This window comes from Octopus sinensis, linkage group LG16 (assembly GCF_006345805.1).
Source record: "Octopus sinensis linkage group LG16, ASM634580v1, whole genome shotgun sequence".
Taxonomy (NCBI): Eukaryota; Metazoa; Mollusca; class Cephalopoda; order Octopoda; family Octopodidae; genus Octopus; species Octopus sinensis.
The window spans coordinates 3057779-3082263 of record NC_043012.1 but is presented as its reverse complement, the minus strand read 5'-3'; the positions used below and the strand labels follow the sequence as shown (position 1 = coordinate 3082263).

The following is a 24485-nucleotide window of genomic DNA, read 5'->3' as shown; positions in this document are numbered from 1 at the left end:
TTCTCAGAATTCAGATAAAAAAAGAAGGGAAGGATGGTAGGTACGAAGAAACGAGGGAAGAAAATAAGAGTTAGAAAGAAAATGATTAGGGGTGAATTATAAAGAAAGAAATTATGTGCTGGGCAGCTTAAGTGAAAGTTTTAAGTTTTCATCAGTAAGAAACAGGGGGGCAGGAGGAGATGATATCTCTGGGAGCATATGAGGGGGGGGGATTCTCTATTTAAGAAGAGAAGGGGATAGGGAGGTAAGTGAAGAAGAAATATGAGGATGGGAGTGGGGGGGGGGTAAGTGAAGATAAGAAATGTTGATAGAATGGCTAGATGTAGTAAGCCAGCCTGAGAAAACTTAATGGTCTGATGTAGTGATACTTGTGTGGAGGGGTGAGAATGCAGTGTATGTGTATGTGTGTCTGTGTGTGTGCTGGGTGGGGTGGGGTGGGGGCGTTGGCAAAACAGCCAGCAAAAGTTTACACAAATGGGAAGAGGCTGGAAGATGAGATTGATTAGTCATCTTGATTGAGGTAAACTTTAATCTCACCTTATTCCCTTCTCCCCTATCTCATTTCCAATAATAAGCAATAACAAAATTATCTAATAAAATAAACAAACTGCACACCAAACCTATTCTCTCTTTTTCTCTCTCACATGTACACACACACACACACACACGTGTGCATGCACGCATGTGTACATGTGTGTATGTGTGTGTATATTTACATGTAGATATAAAATATATGTACGTGTGTATATATGACTCAACATGCTCGCAAGAGTGTATTGAACTATAAAAGCAAAGCTTATTCACAGACCACAATGTTTTCTCCTCTGTCCCCCACCCCCAACATCCCAATTCCTCCCCAAACTCAGGCATTTGTCCACTGCAGGTGAATGTGATAAGTTACCATGTGGTACCTTGTTCTTTGGAGATATTTGATTTGCTGAAACTGTAACAAAATTGATGACTAACAACCTATTTATTTGAGTTAAAATGAGACACCATTGGCTGTGAGTTTAGAAAGCTTGGCTACTGACCATATGGTCATGATTTCAAATTCTACAACTGCTTAGTTATTGTGTCTTGTCCCTCAGCAAAGAAACTAGCTCTGGAGATACTACTTATAAACCTACTAACATGGGTTTGAGTAAATAGGATTAACCAATTCGCATTTGTAATGCATCCTTGGCAGTTAGCTTGATTAATAAATTACTGCAAATAGTTAAAGAGAGTACTCAGTTGCTTGACTGGTTGATTTGTTATTTTTCTGTCTGTGAAGTTAGTGTATATAAAAACAAAGTGCTTGCATCCACCTATTACATTCAGTGCCAGCTAAAATCTATAGCTATATTCAGAACAACAAAGAATATTGAAACTAAACACTGTTTATGTACCCAATAACTTATTAATCAAACTGGTTATTTGTCCAGAATACATTATTATATGTGAAAATCAGTCTAGCCAATGAAAGTCATACTAACGGGTTTATAAGCAGTACAGTCATGTACAGTTAAAGAGGGTCCTTGGTCCCTGATGATACCAACACAGGACTGAAACTCACCCCATGAAGATACTGTAGACAAAAACCAGCTGATTACATACGTCTGTTACATGCAGTGTTGGCTAAAACCTATAGATATATGCTTTAGTAGCAGTCTCCAGCCTTTATTGCACCATGGACCAGTTTCATGCAAGACAACTTTTCCGTGGATCAAGAGATCATGTGCACAACAAAACACAAGAAGATGCATAATATATAATTTAATTATTACATATAGAAAACATATATATTACATATACAATACATATATACTCTTTTACTTGTTTCAGTCATTTGACTGCGGTCATGCTGGGGCACCACCTTTAATCGAGCAACTCGAACCCAGGACTTATTCTTTTGTAAGCCCAGTACTTATTCTATCGGTCTCTTTTGCCGAACCGCTAAGTAACAGGGACATAAACACACCGGCATCAGTTGTCAAGCACAGACACACACACACATATATATATATATACATATATACGACAGGCTTCTTTCAGTCTCCGTCTACCAAATCCACTCACAAGGCTTTGGTCGGCCTGAGGCTATAGTAGAAGACACTTGCCCAAGGTGCCACGCAGTGGGACTGAACCCGGAACCTTGTGATTGGTAAACAAGCTACTTACCACACAGCCACTCCTGCGCCTATATATATCTGTATTATATATGTAATACATGTATAATGCAAAAACACTCTGCAGACTATTCTAAAATAGAAATAAAATTTAAAATTATTCTTTCTGTGCAGCCTGGTACCAAATGATCTGCAGCCTGATGGTTAGGGAACCCCCTGCTATAGTACAGTATAGCATTAAAACAAAAAACATCATTAATGTACCAGTAATTTATGTGTATGTATGCATGTGTTAATGCTGTTTTAAGTGGGAGGTCTACCATACCACCCAGTATCTACCATACCACCCAGGTCTACCATACCACCCAGTGAACATCCCAATACTTGCACCTTGGTTACTTTTAACAGAGTTTATCTCTGTTGCAGGCATCTATACCACAGTCCCCGTACCTTCTTTTATTTTCAGATGGGGCATAAAATATATCAATCTCTCCAGTCTAGGAAGGCCCATCTCTCTTCCCTCGAGTATCTTATACAAATAAATTATAAAATTTGTGCAATTGGCAACAAGAATGATAACGACATACAGACTGTTGATTGGTAAAATGATGTTATTGGAAGTAGCAAATAAGTTCTGCTATACAGAGGGAGGTGAGGTAAACCAAGTATAAGTTTAGCTTGGGTAACAGTTAGGGTGGATGAAGTTCAGAAAACTGATACTTCTGTTGATGATAAAGAGATTTCACCTCTTTACAACAGTAGATTGCACATGTATGAAGTGTGATGCAGTATGGCAGTTAGCCTTGGGTGATAAGTTCAGAGGATCTGCAGGGAGTGGAGAGGACTGATACTTCATCATCATCATCATCGTCCGCTTTCCATGCTAGCATGGGTTGGACGGTTCAACTGGGGTCTGGGGAGCCCGAAGGCTGCACCAGGCCAGTCAGATCTGGCAGTGTTTCTACAGCTGGATGCCCTTCCTAACGCCAACCAGCCTGTTGTAAGTGAAATGATTAATTAATGAGAAAGGCCAAATCATCATCATCTTCCTCCCCCTCATCCTCATCGTATAATGTCTGTTTTCCATGCTGGCATGAGTTGGGCGGTTTGACTGAGGTCTGGAGAGCTAGCGGCTGCACCAAGCTCCAATCTGATCTGGCAATGTTTCTACAGCTGGATGCCCTTCATAATGCCACCACTCTGAGAATGTAGTGGGTGCTTTTTATGTGCCACCGGCACAGGAGCCAGTCAGGCAGACCTGGCATCGACCCCGTTCAGATAGTGCTTTTTACGTGCCACCGGCATAGGATCCAGTCAGGTGGACTTGGCATCAACCACGTTTGGATGATACTTCTTATGCACCACCGGCACAGGAGCCAGTCTAGGGGTACTGGCATCAGCTACATTCGGTTGCTGCTTTTTAAGTGCCACTGGGTGGCAGCGGAGCCAAGCTCCTCAATGTCAAAATTTTGCCTGCAGCTGATGGGATGGGGTGAAAATTGGTTTTGACCCTGCAGACTCAATCAGCCAAGAATCTGGTGTTTCCAGATTTTCTGAAAATGGCCAATTGTAGGTATCCGGTGATTCTTGAGGGACACCTCCCCCACAAGTGTCAACTGTGCCTGGAACCAGGCCATATTAAAAAGAACTGTCCCCAAGACCAAAGTAAGGTCTTGGAACAATTAGTTATGGAAGAACCCCACCACCTCCTTTGGAGGGAGAGATGGAGGCAGTGGAGACCTCCCTGAACAAAAAGGGGAAAAAAGGAAGAAGGTGGGCAACAATGGTTGCCCACCAAAGGACCCCAAGACTGTGGGTGGGAGGGAAGATCCCCCAGTTAAAGTGGAGGAACTACCATAGCAAAGGGGAGAAAAAAGAATAAAAATGGGGCAGTGCTGGCAGTTAATATACTGCCAGCATGTTCCAAAACCCTGTCGGCAGGAATTGTTCCACTGATGGTGGAAGTTGTGACCTCGACCCATGTAGGGGAGGAATTTTTAGTCTTCTTCTGCAAGGGAAAGGCGGTGGGAAAGTTTACTAAAAAGTTTGCCAGGGGAGGAGACATAACCTGCATTAAAGATCCTGGATGGCCTCCACTGGTAGCTGTGGAGGTAATCTCAGACACGGATCTTTTCAAGGTAATGGACTCCTTCCCAGAAGATGTATTCCACTTCCGATTAAGGTGCCCTGACCCAGCACTATTGGAGTGCTTAAGTGACGCTTTGAGCCTGGTCGGGTGCTGACGGAGCAGAAAATAGTAAAAATTAAGAGGCTGAGTGCCCATTACTGAAAAGGCATATAGCCCATAAGAGAAAATGTAAGAGGCCTAGTGTCTCATTTGTAAGGACATTGTGCTATTTTTGGTAAGAGGCTTAGTGCTTCATTGTAAGGACCTTGTGTCCAATGGAACATTAGTAAGAGGTTTATTTCCTCAAATTGTGTGTTTTGTAAAAGAACAATGTTTTCAGGAAGCAGCGATCGGTGGGCTTTGCCCACTTTCCCTCATTGATACCATTTTTTTTCATCATTCATCTCATCGTTTGACAACCAATGTTAGTGTGTTTACATCTTCGTAACTTAGCAGTTCGGCAAAAGAGACCGATAGAATAAGAACTAGGCTTACAAAGAATAAGTCCCGGAGTCGACTTGTTTGACTAAAGGCAGTGCTCCAGCATGGCCCCAGTTAAATGACATAAAGAAATAAAAGAATTTAGTTAAGTATTTTAGAAAACCTCACTGAGCCCTTAACAATGTACCACTGCAATAACCATTCTAGCTTTAATGGTTTAGACAACTGGAATGACACTTAAGTTGTATTGGAGATGATTAAATAAATGGTGTTTTAATACATGATGTGGATTTCAAATTCCTGCAGTCTGAGTAAGTATTACAACAGGTACACACACACAGCTACATGTAGTAGGTTTACATGTAGTGTTAACCTAAAACCAGTGTGTTAGTATATGGATGGAAGCACTCCGTCGGTTACGACGACGAGGGTTCCGGTTGATCCGAATCAACGGAACAGCCTGCTTGTGAAATTAACGTGTAAGTGGCTGAGCACTCCACAGACACGTGTACCCTTAACGTAGTTCTCGGGGATATTCAGCGTGACACAGAGAGTGACAAGGCCGGCCCTTTGAAATACAGGTACAACAGAAACAGGAAGAAAGAGTGAGAGAAAGTTGTGGTGAAAGAGTACAGCAGGGATCACCACCATCCCCTGCCGGAGCGTCGTGGAGCTTTTAGGTGTTTTCGCTCAATAAACACTCACAACGCCCGGTCTGGGAATCGAAACCGCGATCCTATGACCGCGAGCCCACTGCCCTAACCACTGGGCCATTGCACCTCCACGTTAGTATATACTATTAGCAAAAAGAATGTAGTGTGGTGATGATAATGATATCATGATGGTAGTGATAATCGTAGTGATGGTAGGGAAGGTGAAGGATGGCAGTGATGAAGGAGTGATGGTTGGGGCTAAGAAGGTGATGGTGATTGCTGTAAGGTGTTAGTGATGATGATATGATGATGATAATTTGTAGTGTTGGTACTAGTGTTGATATGATGGTAGATATAAATGGTAGGGGTGATGTGGAAGGTGATGACAGTTGTAGTAGTAGTGGTGTTGGTGTGACAATGATGATGATGGTGGTGATGATAAAAGCAGTGGTGGTGTTGGTGCTGATATGAAAGTAGTAATAACTGCAGTAATGATGGTTGTAGAGGTGATGCTTGTTATAACCCATCCCTTCCATGACCACCACCAAAAATAACGGTATACACACACAAAAAAAAAAGAAAAAAAAGAGGCTCACCTTCAATTGCATCCAAGTTCTGCTTTGATTGATATGGTTCGCTGTAAGGGTCCACGTCTTCTAAAGGAGGAGCACTGGGTAGTTGACGCTCTTTTACACTTGACCCTTTGCGACGGAAATCTATTGGTTCTGAGTAGTCTCCAAGAGAAACCTGGACGGAGAAGAAAGAAATGGAAATAGATGAGAACGATAATAATCAAAGGAGTTGTTTTAAACTTCAAATATCAAGTCACCATTAAAAGTGACAGTGAAGGGAACAAGTAACCCTTCAACACCTTAGTCATAATACAAAGTAAACAGCGTAACCATAAAAAGAAAACAAAAAATAAAATAGCAGAAGAGATCAAACATTAAATAAAACAGCTTATTTCATGTTTAACTGTATTGCTATCATTTCGACTACTGACCACCCTATGTTCTGAACACTCAGTCTAGCCAGAAACACAGTCCAACCATAATTCAAACCCTTACCTTTTAAGCATTCAGATTGTTCTTATTTCTTTATTACCCACAACGGGCTAAACATAGAGGGGACAAACAAAGATAAAGATTACATCAACCCCAGTGCGAGACTGGTACTTAATTTATCGACCCCGAAAGGATGAAAGGCAAAGTCAACCTTGGTGGAATTTGAACTCAGAACGCAACGGCAGACGAAATACTGCTAAGCATTTCGCTCGGTGTGCTAACATTTCTGCCAGCTTGCCATCTTTAGCATTCAGATTATTCTGTCAAATGTAATGTTTATTTATTCAGTTTTGAATTAATCATGTATTGTCTTGTAGCTTTGAGATTTCAATGATGTCATTGATTATTTTTAGAATGACATTGTAGGGTAGGTGCGAGAAGCTGGATATGACTGGTTCAGCCCACAGTCATGCTTTATTTTTTGTATATACAAACACATATATATATATATATATAAATCCAAATTACGATGAACATAAACAAACAAACAAAGTTTGCTTTAGAAGCATTGAGATGTCTTAGAAAGTTAACGAAGTGATTTTAAATTCTCAAACGTAGGATAATACTAATAATATAGCCTGAACAGGGTAAGATATATATATATATATATATGCATGTATATATTTTATCACTTAATCAGAGGTAGACGGACAATGCCCATAAACTTTTACAGGATTTTTGAGAGCAGTAGGGACAGAGGACCAGGCCTGAATGCTTGCAGGTGGTTGTGCAAAATGGGTTATAGCTTGAGCCCAAGAGCCAAGAACATGATATGGAGCATCTGATGGAGTTTCTGTGCAGTTCCTGCTCACACTATCTTTCATCATAGATTTGCAGCAACAACTACTACTACTACTACTACTACTACTACTACTACTACTACAGTTCAATCAGAACAGTAATTCTGTGATAACCATAAGAAATTCAAACTGTTGCTACTTTCTATTGAATGACCAGATTTGCAGTACAAAGTCAGGTGATGTCTGTTAATACTTTAGTTAAAACATATGGCAGTATATTTTCAGGTTTGACACTATAACTTCCCAGCCTGTCTCCCCACTGTGTAAAAAAAAAAAGTGATTAAAAAATCACAGACACACTCCACATCAGATATTAGCATTAAGGAAAACATATATATATATGATCAGCTGGTGCAGAAACCCAATTAGGCATCTACAATTAGTGCTTAAAGAAATGGTTAAATAACCACGTGTTTGTATAACCTTAAAGTCTTGGATTTTCAAAGAGGGAAGTGCAACAGATGATGGATTCCTAAAATTAGCAAAATGACTAAAAAATATAACAAAAAAAACCAGAACAGGAAGATTTCCAATACATAGCATATGATTCTATCAATATATTGCTAAGCCAGTGATGAAATTGTCTATGGGATCAGTTACCCTCCCAGTTAGAAATAGCAGCCAAATTTCCCTCTTAAATCACAACTTTAACCCTTTAGCATTTAAATCAGTGATATCAGGATCAAATAATCTGCTTATTTTAATAGAAAACTTATATTTTAAATGTATTTTCAAAAAAAATTTTTTTCAGGATTTGAATGTATGTGGGACCTTGTGCAGGAAAATGACTGATGTTGCATCAAAGCCCAATAAAATATTATTATATAGTCCTTGTTTTTTTTAGCAATTTCCATAAAAATTTAATATTGGGGGTGGGAGGACACAATGTCCATACCAATACTTAAACAGAGGAATAAACTGGATAGCAGAATGTAAGGAACTAAAGATAATTAACCACTCTGAAAAATTAACTGCTATCTAATTAAAATAATGGGGCTTTTTTTTATTCTTCTATTTTGCTTTTTCCTTTAGAAAAGGGGGCATTTGTAAAACACTATTTGGTTAAAGGGGACACAATTTCAAAATATTGAGAACCAGTGCTTAATCACATGGCCATAACAGCACCCACAAATATCCTTTTTTTTAGAAAAAAAACAAAAGAGACTGCATACACCTGAAACAATAAGGAATATTGGTAATCTACTCTAATGAAACATCTCCTCAGAGAAAATCTAATTGATTTGATATTTCATAGCAGCTGACCGGCAGATGTGAGTGTCACATCTATTGTTGTAAACAGAGACCATATTCTACAAACTGATGTGGAACCTTCAGATTTTGAATGTTGCCAACAGCTTCTTACAGAGTTTATTTTCCACTGATGCACTGGTGTTATTATATAACAACAGCAAACATATACAAACCACAATAACCTGGAAATGCTATGAGCTAAGAGAGAATAAAAAATGGTAGTCTGGTATGTGAAACGGCTGATATAGTTGAGCCAAGCCTTGTGAATTAAATTTGGTAGAAAGAAGCTGTGCAAATGTGTGTTGCCTGTATGTGTATATTTATGTGAGTGTGTGTTTGTGTGCATTCTGTGTATGTCTGTGAAAGTGTGTGTATGGGAGAGTGTGTGAGCGTTTGTGCATGAGAGAGAGTGTGTGAGTGCATGTGTGTGTGAGTGAGTGGGTGTGAGAGAGAGCATGTAAGTGTTTGTGCTTGAGAGAATGTGTATGTGTGCGAGATTGTGTATGTGAGAAAGTGTGTGTGTGTGTTGGGGGGGGGATGTATGCGTGTGTATGAATCTCATGAAGTGATTTCTCAAAGTAAACACTACAAATTCTCAGGTACATAAGACCCTAAAAATGGATGTAACTCAAAATTAAACTCAGTTATTTAATAGAAGTTGATAAAATAGCTACCAGACTACGTACTAGGGCCAATATACTTTACTAAAAAAATACAAAAAACCTTGTAAGAGCTACCGCAGCATAGTCACAGTTTACAGACTGAAGCCAGACAAAGAATACGTAAAAAGATATATAGATAAATGTTAGAAAATGGAATGAATGGCATTCATTATTTAAAATCGCTACAATTGTTTCAACACATTTTCACACCTTTAATTCATTGGTGAGGTATTGTGTAATCATTATCATACATCCAAGGTGTAAAGTGTACTTCCTTAGGGGATTGTTTAGTCCTTTGTTAGATCCTCTTGTCATTTCACTCAGTGTTATAATGCATGCTCAGTGTCTGTCACATCACTGTATGAGGACATCAGGTAGCCAACATCTGTGAATAAGCTTTGCATAGTATTCTACAAGATTTTTACCTGAATCTTTTTTTAACTAGAAAGATATATATATACATATATATATATATATATATATATATATATATATATATATATACACACACACACAGACAGATCTCTCTCTCTCTACATATATATATATATATATATCAGTGTGTGTGTGTATATATATATATATATATATATATAGATATATATACACACACATATATATATATATATCTGTGTGTGTATATATATACATACACACACACACAGATATATATATATCTGTGTGTACATATATATATATACATACACACACACAGATATATATATATATATATATATATATATATATATATATATACATACACACACATACACGCACACATACATGTGCATGCACACACGTTATCACATAACTTGAATAATTGTTAAATTTGATATTCAAGCATGCTAAAGATCTTGATTGGTAAATGGTAGTTAGCCAATTCCTCTATGACAGTCAGTGTCGAGCTTCTGTGAGAAATCTTTTGGTAACACATGATAAACAGTATCCAGTTGTCTGCCAAGTTATCAAGATTACTGTACATTTGTATATCTTAGTGAACCAACCCACTGATGCATGATAATATAAACCAATGTAAATCTTCTTCAGTAGGTAAGAAAAACAGTTTAACCAACTGTGTGTTTGTGTATGTGTTTACACACACACACATAAACATACATATATGCACACACACTGATATAGATATATATATATACATATAATACACACACACGTATAGATATATATACATTTAATGCACACACATATATACATATATATATATGCATATAAAATACATACATACGTATATCTACATCATATATACACACATGCATGTTTGCACGCACATGTGCACACACTCATATGTGAGAGAGAGAGAGAGAGAGAGAGAGAGAGAGAGAGAGAGAGAGAGATACACACACACACACACACACACACACACACACACATACATGTATGCATGCATGCAAACACACACACGCACACACACACACACCACTTATTCATTTAGAATGAGGCAGACAGGTTTATTTTGACTGCAAATTTAGTATTAAGTATGCATACTTAACACTGAAACATAACTGACAAAAAAAAAAGTTCCTTTATATTTTTTTTGAGAGTATAAATGGAGCAATTTCATGGCTATATCATAAGCTGATTGATGTAAAGAAATATCAAATAAACAGCAAAATATGTCAATGAATGTGAAAACTGGTGTTATTAGTTGACAACTATTTATATTATAAATCTTGTATAGTTTTCAGACTACAGCTGTTTTTATTCAGAGCAGTTGGGAAAATATGTTAAAGTAATCATATCTGCTCTCGACTTTAGTTAGTAGGTAGATTCATTAGTAGAGATAGAGAGGCAGATCAAATTTCTTACTGTGTTAAACAAATATAAAAGTTTAAAGAGGGAGCAGAGCCTTTCGGTATATAATGGAGAAATTAATGTAATTTATGCAAGCGGAGTGAGCTAAACTGCACGAGCAGTGCTATGTATGTGATCATGAAGAGAAATGCAATACAGTAATTAAACATAAATTGAAATGGTAATTAATAACTCATGTTATTTTTAATAGTATTGAAAAGTTTCCAGCTGTAGACTAATTCAAAATTTCAAATATCATAAGTTCTTAATTCGAAACAGAAAAATTATTTTTTAAAATCAGCTAGAGGAAGCAGAATAGAATAAAATAAAGATTTAAGCATAGATGAGACTATAAATAAGTTGAGGTTTCTTAATATTGCTTTTGTTATTGTTGTTGGTTTATATAGAAAATACAATGATATTATGGGTAAGTAGCTTGCTTACCAACCACATGGTTCTGGGTTCAGTCCCACGATGTGGCACCTTGGGCAAGTGTCTTCTACTATAGCCTCGGGCCGACCAAAGCCTTGTGAGTGGATTTGGTAGACGGAAACTGAAAGAAGCCCGTCGTATATATGTATATATGTATATGTATGTGTGCGTGTGTGTTTGTGTGTCTGTGTTTGTCTCCCTAACATTGCTTGACAACCGATGCTGGTGTGTTTATGTCCCCGTCACTTAGTGGTTCGGCAAAAGAGACCGATAGAATAAGCACTGGGCTTACAAAGAATAAGTCCCGGGGTCAAGTTGCTTGACTAAAGGCGGTGCTCCAGCATGGCAGCAGTCAACTGACTGAAACAAGTAAAAGAGAGAGAGTAAAAGAGAGTATATATATATATATATATACGTGTATATATATATATATATATATATATATATATATAACAGCCTTATACAAGAACAATAATATTGCTATTGTTGGTGATGGTGTTCCAAATAGAGAACACATAATGGAAAATAAACTTCTGATGAATTATGAAATAATATATTCTCAACCAGCTTCATTTTCCTTAAGAAGAAAAACAAGAACAAATTTTACATTTAAACTGACTGAACTTGCAAGGAAATACAACAATAGAAAATAAGAATTGTTCATGAAGCAAAACATTACAAATCAGAAACAAAGGGGAGGATTATGACCATAGCTTTAGAGTAGAACATTCCAAGAAGTATTTAGAGATGAGGTCAAGCTGTTTTGAGAAGGTTAATGCTTTTTGAATAGTTATACTTTGAAAGGTTTCAAATAACTAGAGTACTTCATACAGCTTGACTTGAATGTGTAAGACATAGTAGCTACACACAATCATTGTAGTTGTTTTTGCTTTAATGTTCGCTTTTCTGTGCTGGCATGGGTCAGAAGGAGTGTGTTGATGTAGATTTTTTTCTACATCAGGATGCCCTTCCCACTCCCGAACCTCACCTGTTTTAAAATAAGGTAATATTTCTTAATGGCAGGACATGGTTTAATGGAAGATTGGAAATGAAGGACACTATTTGTATGATAGCAATGCTTGCTTACAACTATTGTAAAATGTCAAGACAAAGTAACACAAACAAATACACACAAACATGCATTTTTTTTTTTTTACTTGTTTCAGTCATTTTGACTGTGGCCATGCTGGAGCACCGCCTTATATCGAGCAACTCGACCCCGGGACTTATTCTTTGTAAGCCCAGTACTTATTCTATCGGTCTCTTTTGCCAAACCGCTAAGTTACGGGGGACATAAACACACCAGCATCGGTTGTCAAGCGATGTTGGGGGGACAAACACAGACACACAAAGATACACGCACATACATATATATACATATATATGACGGGCTTCTTTCAGTTTCCGTCTACCAAATCCACTCACAAAGCTTTTGGTCAGCCCGAGGCTATAGTAGAAGATACTTGCCCAAGGTGCCACGCAGTGGGACCGAATCCGGAACCATGTGGTTGGTAAGCAAGCTACTTACCACACAGCCACTCCTGCGCCTATTGTACAAGTGCTGGATTAACCATTAAGCAAAATAAGCATGTGCTTAGGGCATTGAAGGAAGGGGGCACAACAGAAATGGTAAATGGTTTACGGCACAAAAGAAATCACTTTAAACTTGCTGAAATAATATTTGGGGATGTCTTAGCAGATGTGTTACGTACAAATAATTTTGGGGATCTGATTACAGACTGCAATTAACAAAAGTAGGAAAAAACTTTTCAAATATAAATAAAGTGGAACTGGACAAAAATAAAAATTACTTTTGTTTCATTTTGAAGAATAAAAATTTATTTTATGATTTATTATTGTTTACATTTTGAATTACATCTATATATGGGGGCACCAAAATCTTTCAAGTGCCTAGGGCTTCTATGGGTCTTAATCTGGCCCAGATACGCACACACATATACAATGGGCTTCTTTCAGTTTCTATTTACTAAATCCACTCACAATGCTTAGGTCAGCCTGGGGTTTTAGTAGAAGACACTTACCGAAGATACTACACAGTGGGACTGAACCCTAAACAACATGGTTGAGAAGCAAGCTCCTTAACCACCCAACCGTGTCTTAGTTCTATGCTACTTTCTTTCAGCAGCTTGGAAGACTGAAGTAAGCAGTTTCTGATGAATCATATGAAAGATGAAACAAGTCAGTTCAATTCTTATTCCAAGCTGATGGAAACACCATGGCATCATTTCACAGTGACACTAAAGATATATTTATTAAACATATGACTTTTTGTAACAGCAACTGCATATTCATTGTTATTGCAAAGATTTCAATTAATTAATTTGCTTTCAATGTTTGTATTTGGTTTTGTAATCATAATGATTCACTGGCCCATTACTTTTCTCTCAGAAATTTACATACTAAGGAAGTGAGAGAATGGATTCATAGCCTGATTAACATATTCATTTTTGTCAACTAATCGAATGTATCTTGAGAGGCAATGAATAAGGGAGAGGGAAAAAAAAAAGCAATTGTTCTAAAAATTCATTAAAAATATCAAAAATTACTAGATTCATATATAACGATTTCAAACTTTGAAAGAGGGCCAGCAGTTTTTGAGGGGAAGGGGAAGCTGATTATATCAATCCCCAGTATTTGACTGGAACTTATTTTATTGACCCTGAAAGGATAAAAGGAACAGCATCATCATTTAATGTCTGCTTTCCATGCTGGCATGGGTTGGACAGCTTGACAGGAGCTGGCAAGTTGGAGGACTGCACCAAGAGCCACTGTCTGTTTAAGCATGGTTTTAACAGCTGGATGCCCTTCCTAACACCAACCACTTTACAGATTGGATTGGGTGCTTTTCACATGGCACCAGCACTGGTGAGATTTGAACTCCAGAATGTACAAATGGATGAAACACCATTAAGCGTTTTGTCCAGTGTGCTTACAGTTCTGCCAGTTCACTGCTTTAGACTCATATATAACAATGCAAAGTCCTTTGCAAAATGATTTACAAAGCTAGTTCAGCAGAACATGTCTGAGATTTCGATACTCTAAATGCAAGAGAGCTACAATGGTTCATTGGAAACTTTCATGACAGTGCATCAACAAGACCACAACAGAATGGCTGAAAAGCAAAAGAGCAACAGTGTCATAGTAAGGGTTTTTCCGTACATGGGGTAAAGACACTTTTGGCTATCTCACTTTCCTCTACTTTAAGTAATAGACACAGCAGGACAGTTGAAATTTTGTACTACTTATATCTTGTATCTTGGGGGAAACTACCCTTTCCTCTGCTATCCCCCACTTTTGTTCCGCTTCTGAGTAAAAGAGCAAGAGTTTCTATCCTTTACCCGCTCAACTCTTGTGATACCAACCTGCTTCAGATGACTATGTCAAATGCTTATTTATTCACATTGCTTTGAATTAATCATGCAACTGTCTCATAGCTTCAAGACTTCAATGATGTGATTATTTATTTTTAGAGTAACATTGTGGTTAGGTGTGAGAGGCCAGATCTGGCTGATTTACATGCTAAAGGATTAAAGTAATCTGAATCTAAACTTTCTATCAAAATTTCATATTTAATCTATGTTTCAAACACCGGCTTCCTAACGACTAGCTTATTTTGCTAAATTCTTCACTATTTTAAGAATTAACCGAAACAACAATGCAATCCAGCACAAATATGGTTACAAAGGGGTTAGCGTGTAAAATTCTGAGCAGTACTGGCCAACCACAAAAGAGGAGCTCCAGAATGGCCTTTGCTATGATGACTTCAACAAACAAAAGAAGAAGGAAATAAAGTTGCTGAAACAAAGAGATTCTTATTTGAACACATTTCTATTAATGTGCGTGCATGTGTGTGTGTGTGTGTGTGTGTGAGTACAATTCTTATATTCTGTATATTATTCTGGAATCTACTACTTCAAATCGTAATACATGTTGTTGATAGCAGCAGGATTCTGCTGAAACATGAAATATGAGCTTTGACGGTTTTTACATGTAGTCTTTATAGGAAGGCAGCTTTTTTAAAATGCATTAAAGACAAGAAGAAGAAGAAACAAAACAAAACAAAACAGACAGATTAAGAAAAACAAAAATGAATATTCAAAATCCTCGTGATGAGGAGTGAGCATCCCATTGGTGCAGGTTGATATGACATCACTGTTTGTTCCGGATAAAATCCATTATAGAAAAATAAATGAAAAATAGTGTGAAGCTGAATTTACTGAGGCGTTAATGCGTGTGTGCACGTGTGTTTATTTAGTCTGTTGTTTCTTGTCAAGGTTTTATTTTCATTTCAGTTTTGTAATCTTAATTAAAATTCATTACTGATATAGGAGGATAAGTTTACACTTTTGAGATGCAAACACAACAAGCTGACCTTAAAAACCCACAGCTTTTTAATAAGCAGAACGTTTTCTTAAGAATTACCTGGGTGAACTTTTGTGACATTACTGATACCAGGGTAGATGTGTTTTGTTAGCATATCTGAGACATTGCATGGAAGTTGATAATGAGTTAACAAAACCAGAACATAGTGCTATATAATGTAGCCATACTTGACATTCTACAGAAAAATTTGGATGTGAATGCATTCGAGATTTTTTGTCTTATAAACCATAATAATAATAATAATAATTCTTTCTACTATAGGCACAAGGCCTGAAATTTTGGGGGGAGGGGGGTAGTCGATTAGATCGACCCCAGTACACAACTGGCACTTAATTTATTGACCCCAAAAGGATGAAAACCAAAGTCAACCTTGACGGAATTTGAACTCAGAACGTAGCAGTAGATGAAATATTGCTAAGCATTTTGCTCAGCATGCTAACAATTCTGCCAGCTCGCTGCCTAATAATAATAATAATAATAATAATAATAATAATCATTCATCATCGTTTAGCGTCTGCCTAATAATAATAATAATAATAATAACAATAATAATAATAATAATAATAATAATAATAATAATAATAATAATATAGGTGGCAAGTTAGCAGAATTGTTAGTAGACCAGATAAGATGTTTAGCAGCATTTCTTTCAGCTTTATGTGCTAAGTTGAAATTCTGCTGAAGTCAACTTTGCCTTTCATCTTTCCAGGATCAATAAAATAAGTACCAGTTGAGTACTGGGGGTCGATGTAATCGACTAGCCCCGCACCCAAAATTCCAGGACTTGTGCCTATAGTAGACAAAATTATTATTATCATCATCATCATTATTATAATATCAACACCTACTTTTCTACGCTTGATTTGTCAAATGAGAATAAGTTGGGCATAGTTTTCTATGGGCAGATTCCTTTTTAAAATCAATTTTACATTGTAATTAGTGAACAAATAAGCTTGCTTGGTTACAGCTATTCTTATCTTACAATATAAGGGGGCTTATAAAAACATAACAGTTTATGAGCTCTGCCCCTCCTTTACAGACTAATAGGAAAAACATTACAAGGAAACCCATTTGATGTATCTGCTTGCTATCTCTTTATCACACCTGAAATCTCTTCTTCTAGTCAGTGTATTAACCACTTTGCTCAACCCTCCTATTTTGGAATTACTTACCCCAGTTTAACCATTATTTTTTCTAGTTACAACCCAGTTATTCTTCCTCATGAGGAAGAACTTCTGGAAAAGGTACAGATGGCACTGTTCACCTCATTAAATTAACAAATATTTGAAAAAGAAAACCAAATATCTAGTTTGAGCTAGTCTATTTATTTAGTTAAGATTGCATTTGATGAACATTTGTATGAATGATGGGTAATGAATGCAAAAGTACAATCCTGAACTCAAGTGGCCAAAATAAGGTTTCTCTAAAGGAATTCTGGGAGTAAAGTTACTTGGTGTGCACAGCTCGGAGACCAAGGAGACTCTCCAGGTTCAGTCACTACTTCTCTGCATTGAGAGATCACAACGCTATACAACAGACATGTAATAAGGATGTTGCAGGGTAAGATCACAAAACAAACTCTTCAAGCCAAGCCAGGCCAACTGGCAGGTGACCTAGGGGTAGACCAAGAATGAGATGGTGGATAATATCCATAGCCTTAGTAGGCCATACCCAGGAATCCAGCAGGGAAACGTAATGATGATGGCTTCTGATAGAACCCCAAGGATGGGGTGCTTAAGGACTTTACTCTCATGAGCCTCTCAGGAATAGGTAGGCAGAGAAGATGGAGGGACAGAAGGATGAACAACTTTGTTATTGGCTTCAGATTTCCAATAGACCAATTGCTGGTTCCATTGTATTTCTGATAATAAAATTAAAAAGGAATTGTCTAAGCTAGGACAAATGACAAAATAGGTCATCTGTATTCAAAAATATTGGTTTTTCAGTTTCTTCATTAATCTCACATGTTTGTGAAGGAGTAGCTGTGTGGTAAGAAGCTTGCTTCCCAATCACATGGATCTGGGTTCAGTCTCACTGCATGGCACCTTTGCTGAGTGTCTTCTACTATAACCCTGGGCCAACCAAAACCTTGTGAATGGATTTGGTAGACAGTAACTGAAAGAAGCCTATTGTGTGTGTGTGATTATGTATAAGTATGTCCTTGTAACTTAGCAGTTCAGCAAAAGAGATTGATAGAATAAGTACCAGGTTTGTGGAGGTATATGGCTTAGTGGTTAGGGTGTCAGCACCATGATCGTAAGATTGTGGTTTTGATACCTGGACTGGGCCACGCGTTGTGTTCTTGAGCAAAACACTTCATTTCACATTGTTTCAGTAAAAAGGCGGCAAGCTGGCAAAAACGTTAGCATGCCGGGCGAAATACTTAACGGTATTTCGTCTGCCGTTGCATTCTGAGTTCAAATTCCGCTGAGGTTGACTTTGCCTCTCATCCTTTCGGGGTCGATAAATTAAGTACCAGTTATGCACTGGGGTCGATGTAATCGACTTAATCTCTTTGTCTGTCCTTGCTTGTCCCCTCTATGTTTAGCCCCTTGTGGGTAATAAAGAAATAAGAATAAGTGCCAGGTTTTAAAAAAAAGTACTGGGATTCATTTAATTAAATAAAGGCCTTTCAAAGTGGTGCCCCAGCATGGCCACAGTCCAATGACTGAAACAAGTAAAAGGTAAGAGATAACTCCAAAGAATCATGGATTCAAATTCTTTATCAAGAAATGTTTTGTGCCCCTTAGGTAAAGCACATAACACCCACTTGTCTTGGCCAGTTGGATTCTTAAATTCAGTGTAAACACCTGTATTTGCAGAAACAAACTAAGTCAGCATGGCTAAGAAGAATGAATGTAAAAGTTTTGGTTGTGTGGTGAAGTGGCTTGCTTCCCAACCATGAGGTCTTAGCTGCAGTCCAACAGCTTGGCACCTTAGGCACACATCTTCTACCATAGCCACAGGCCAGGCTAAGCATTGTGAATGGATTTGGTGAATGAAAACTGAAAGAAGCCTGGTGTGTGTGTGTGTATCATCATCATTTAATGTCTGTTTTCCATGCTGGCATGGGTTGGATGGTTGACAGGAGCTGGTAGGTTAGAGAGCTGTACCAGGCTCCTTTGTCTATTCTGGCATGATTTCTACAGCCGGATACCCTTCCTAACTGGGTGCTTTTTATGAGACACCACACCAGTGTTTATTATGAAACAATCAGCACCAGTGCCTTTTACATGACAGCATGCATGTAAGTATGTATGTATATATCAAGAATTTTTATTGTAAGGGTATATGACATACCAGCATTTGTCTACGTTACTCAAATACATGTACCTGGCCACTTCAAGTTATTTCTCTTCGCTTATTTGTTGTTTAAATTATGTTTATTACATAGGCTATAACTGTTTTCTACTCTTTTGTATATGTCGACGTCCTTTCGGCTACTGGAGATATAAGCTAGGACAATTGTTGAGCTGATGACGGCTACAGAGCCAAAAACATGGGTCCATGACTGTCCTCTCTTATCTTTAGATAATAATCCTGTCCTTTTCCTTAATGGCATGTCAGTTTTGGAGAGGTCTTGAATCATGGGATTATTTCCCTTTCTCAAGTGGAGCTGTCATAATTGCTATTTATTAATTATAACACATCCTCTAGAGGCAGACATAATCTTAATACATCAAGAAATTTTTATTGCATGGTATTTGACATACAGATGACTGTCTGTCTATCTATCTATCTATCTATCTACCTATCATTATACACACACACATTTTGTGTATATGTACCCTTGTCTTGACATCATGTAACGATTGAAAATGATGATGATCATCATCATACAAGCAATGCTGTTAGTTTTCTATGAAAATGGAAAACAAATCAGGTCGCCATGGGGAAATATTACCCTTACTTGGAAACTGGTAAGGGTTGACAAAGGAAAGGTATCCAACTGAATAAAATCTGCTTCAACAAATTTTGACTCAAGTAAGCATGGGAAAATGAAATAATTATGATGATTTTAGTAAAATGAAACTCAAACATTTTATTAAATACTTTTACAGATTAATTTTCAATAGCTGTTTTAACTTATCCTATTTTGCCTATTTATTTACTGGTAAAAATATTTTAATTACTATTTTCACTTATGAAATGTACTCTTGACTTTCCTGCTAGGGTCAACTTGTCAGAGTTAGCACCCAGTTAATGCTAAGACATTTAATGCAGTAAGCATTAGTTAATTAACCAATGAGAAACAATTTCCTGTGGTTGGTCTTCTCAGTGGTTCTCTATAGCTGTGAGACATGGCTGCTAAATGCTGAATATTGGCAATAACTTGGCAGTGGCAAGTTGTGGTGCTGGTGCCATACACTGCAGACCCCATGATCAGCATGCAAGATTGACGCACATTATAGACCAAATAAGTAACTCTCCCAGTCATATAAAACTGGTGTGCAGACAAATAGAAATTAACACAATTTTGCAATATTTTCTTCTTGGACCGTTATCATTGGTTCTATCCTCGATAACTGTTGGCAGTGAGCTGATGGCATAAAACTGCCTAAAACTGATCACAGTTAAAAAGCACTTACCAAGGAAGTTACCAGGGATTGCTTGTTGAAGTGATGAAACCCTCTCTCTTGATCTGGAATAATTTAAATCATATTAGTCATTGACCAATATTATATTTTCGTCATTGCATTAAATCAGATGTCCCTGACCATCAGGCAACTGACTAGTACCAGGTTGTGGATCATTTGATACCGGGCTGCACAGAAAGAATCAATTTAAAATTTTATTTCTATTTTACTGACTATTGCAGTCTGCAGTGTGTTTTTGCATTACACATGGATTATATACATTATCTGCATATGCCCATGGGCATATGGCATAGTGGTTAAGAGCACGGGCTACTAACCCCAAGATTCCAAGTTCAATTCCAAGCAGTGACCTGAACAATAATAATAACATCGACAAATACCTTAGGAATGAGAACCCAGGTTCGAAATTTCCCCAAGACACCTGATGAGGGCTGGAGGGTATATCAGCCAAAACGTTGTGTTAGCAACAAACAAGATGAGGACAAATATCTGTCCAATGTAAATAATGTAAATAATTCCTCATCTCTTAAATATAGAACTGTAGAACTATATGGATTATAATTATATATGTAATAATATAAATTATATATCATGCATTTTATGGTGTTTCGTTATGTGTTTGATCCCCCAGTCCATGCAAAAATTGTTTTGCATGAAACTGGTCTGTGGCGCAAAAAAAGGTTGGTAACTGCTGCATTAAATATAGTAGCACTAATTTGACTACTGTTGTTAGTGCAGGCAGCATTCCCGAGTAATTTCTCTAAGTAATTTAGAGTCCAACAAATGTTCCAATTTGCAGACCTGTTGGACTATTAACATTGTAAATTATATTCACAGACATCTTAGGTCACGTACAGATAAAGGCCATTCAACTAATTGGCATGATGTCACTCAGAAACAGACTCTTATCTCTGGTCTACAAAAATGATGCCCCTCTCACTGTGCCTACTCTACCACTACTACAATGGTCTATGCTCCACAGAGCTGGCTTGTCTTGTGTCACCTTCACTCACTTGTCTCTCCTCATCCCATCACTCCTGCTGTACCCATCCACCAGGCCTTGCACATACCAGTTCACTCAGTCCTTCTTCCCCAGTAAACCAGCCCCTAGGAATTCTCTCTTTGCACACATCTTTCTTGCGGTCAATGACTCACAAAAAAATTCAAGTGGAACATAACTGGTATCAATCTCACCAGTCTCAGAAGACCTGTGAGGACCATGGACACTAACTCGTACTCCAAACTTAGATTTAAAAAAATCAATTTCTGAGTGTTTATAGAGTAGGGGTGAATGACATGGTGTTCAGTGTCTGTTATGCAGCAGCAGCAGCCGCCACTGCCACTGCCACCACCATCATGCACACAATGTAGTGCAAGACTAACTGAAAGCAGTGCAGCTAATGTTCAACTTTAGATGTGCCATTTATTTATTTTTTATTTAATTTTATTTTATCTAGTTTCAGCTCACGAGCTGCGGCCATGCTGGGGCACCGCCATTTGGTGTTGCTACATGATTTTACTTCACAAATGCTTTTTAGCAAATGCCATTTGGTGCATGAGAGAGTTCGATGCAGATGCCCTCATCTGCACCTCCTGCCGTGAAGTTGGTTTATCTGGGGCACCTGACAGGAAGAGATCCAGTTTTATTTTAAAGACATCTGCATCCTCCCCATGCAGGTCTCTCAGGTCCTTCGGGAGGATATTGAAGAGCTGTGGGCCTCTGAAGCCCAGGCTGTCACAGCATCTTGTCCTACATCAGTGATTATAAAGACTGCCGGGGGGGAAATAGGGGAGGTAAGTAGGTTTAAGATGGTGGGATTCAGGAAATTGGGTGATGGACACAATTGGGGGTGGGGAGAGGAGAAACAGGAAGCACCGAGTGAGTTGGGTAAAGATGGAAACAACAGTCAACAAGTTTAGAAGAGCAGAGATTGTAGATGTGGTTATGATAAAAGAAACAGAAAAAAAGACACACAGAATGTCAGTAGATCAATAGTTGTGGGTGTGTGTGGGTTGGTTTACCAATAAGGCAGATAATGCTTTTTTCTTTTTTTTTTCTGTGGAGAAACAATGCAGAACGTATGTTGTTGTTGTTGTTTAACCTTCAGGTCAGATCTAATTAAGCAGATCTATGACTAAAGACATTCCAGCTGTGACCGTCCTTCCTGTCTTCTTGTATATCTAGAACAATGCATATCTATCCCTTCTTTAAGACGTAAGTTTAGAGCAGTTTGGCTGCTGTTTCATTTGGTTGAGTAATCAAACAGGAGCTTCCTCATTGGCTTGAATCCAGAATGTGAATGTGCATGATGAATGCACCATCCTAGATACGTTAAACCGGATTCTAATGTAGGGCATATTTTTGTGTTGTATGATAAATGCAACTATCTACAGTTGGAAGATTTCATAACTCTAGCAATTGTAGACTTGGCTATATGAAGTCTATGCGTTTCCCATAAATGGTCACCAAAGACAGACAGAAATTGTACAGGTTTCACAATTGTAGGTAACAAAATAGTTTTTTTGTTTTTTTTTTACTAGACTAGTGAAAATACACTGCTGTTTGTTTTCTTAAGATAAGTAGTAGTACCTGCAATTGGGAGGTTGGGAAATGACATCAGATTGTAAAGTCTCTATTACAAAATATTTTCTCTGAGTCTCTCTCTCTTCATACTCAGGATATTCACTGCCTGGTGAGATCTGTTGTAGGAAGAGCACGTGATAATGTCGTTCATGTAGAGGGAATTCATAATTTGTCTGAGTGAAAAATAATCATTTAAATTATATCAACAGCTAGTCTGTCTTTATCATATCCTATCGCAAGAGGCCAGATGCTAAGCAAAACTACCTAACTCTCCATCTCCCTTGTCAGACTAACTTACTAAAAGTGGCTCAGGAAATAATAGGTTTCCACAATACTTTAAAAAAAAACCCCAAAAAAGCATTAGAGTTATCTTGTGAAAGTGATGGTTGTGTCTGACATTGAGACAAAGATGACTGTATCAATTCTTTATAGTAATACATTAATTCATATGAACATTGTGAGCAATACACTTCAAGCTAGGATAAGCAAACATTATTTTACCAAGGGCATCATTTTGACGGCTTTTTTCTTTTTTTATACAAGCTCAAGAACAAAATCCTGGGTTAGGTTGCATTTCATACAGTCAAGTTAGGAGAAGGTTAACATTTGCATTCATAAACAGCACTTGTTTATTTTTCTTAATTCATTTACAGAATTTCAAATTCAAATTTTGACATGAAAACACAGCGTGGGATACAGTGAAGCAACTAAAAACTATGAACAATTGTGCTGCTACATGACAAGTAGAATCATTATTTCTGTCTCTCGCTACTCTCCCTACTTCTCTGCTTTATGGTGATTATTGTTCTAGCAATTGTGTATCCAATTGTGTAGCATGGGTTGGCCAAGTCTGCAGCAAGGCAATATTTTACTCATTTTAACACAAGGATCTCACATGAGAGTATATACGCAGTTGCTTGACATGCTAGAAATACCAGCCAAATCTCTTTCAAATCACATCCTACTATCTTATAAATAGAAGGACATGCTTGGGTTTGTGAACTTCATACATTTTGTTCAAATAAAGCAGTGGTCCTCAGCAAGAGTCCACATGGCCCTTGGGGTCCATATAAGATTCTGTTATCAAAATTTATCTGCAATAAATTGTTTATGCTTCTACGATACATAAAATATTTTAACTTTTTTTTTTAATACAGTTCCTAATAATATTTAATTATAAAAATATGATTTTAAAAAAAAATTGAATGGCTAGGAGAGTCCATCCAAATAAAATAGGAATCAAAGGGGGCCATAGGTGAAAAAGGGTTGAGAAACACTGACATAAAGGATGGGACGGCCACAAATGGAGTACCTTTCTATTATAGGTTTGCAAAATTAGTGCCAACTAGGAGGCTAAACTTATTTTTTTATTGCTCACAAGGGGCTAAGGGGCTAAACACAGAGGGGACAAACAAGACAGACAAAGGGATTAAGTCGATTACATCGACCCCAGTGCATTACTAGTACTTAATTTATCGACCCCAAAAGGATGAAAGGCAAAGTCGACCTCGGCGGAATTTGAACTCAGAACGTAACAGCAGACGAAATACC

General features: G+C 37.6%; 1 protein-coding gene across 5 annotated transcripts in view; it reads right to left on the bottom strand.

Moving 5' to 3' along the window:
• The window catches only part of LOC115220392 (SH2 domain-containing adapter protein F), a 232883-nt gene that overhangs the window by 56310 nt on the left and 152088 nt on the right, over window positions 1-24485 (bottom strand). For all 5 annotated transcript variants that reach the window (XM_036509833.1, XM_029790512.2, XM_029790513.2 and 2 more), the window contains one exon: window positions 5927-6077. In XM_036509833.1, the coding sequence (XP_036365726.1) occupies window positions 5927-6077 (151 nt within the window). The remainder of the gene's footprint in view (window positions 1-5926; window positions 6078-24485) is intronic.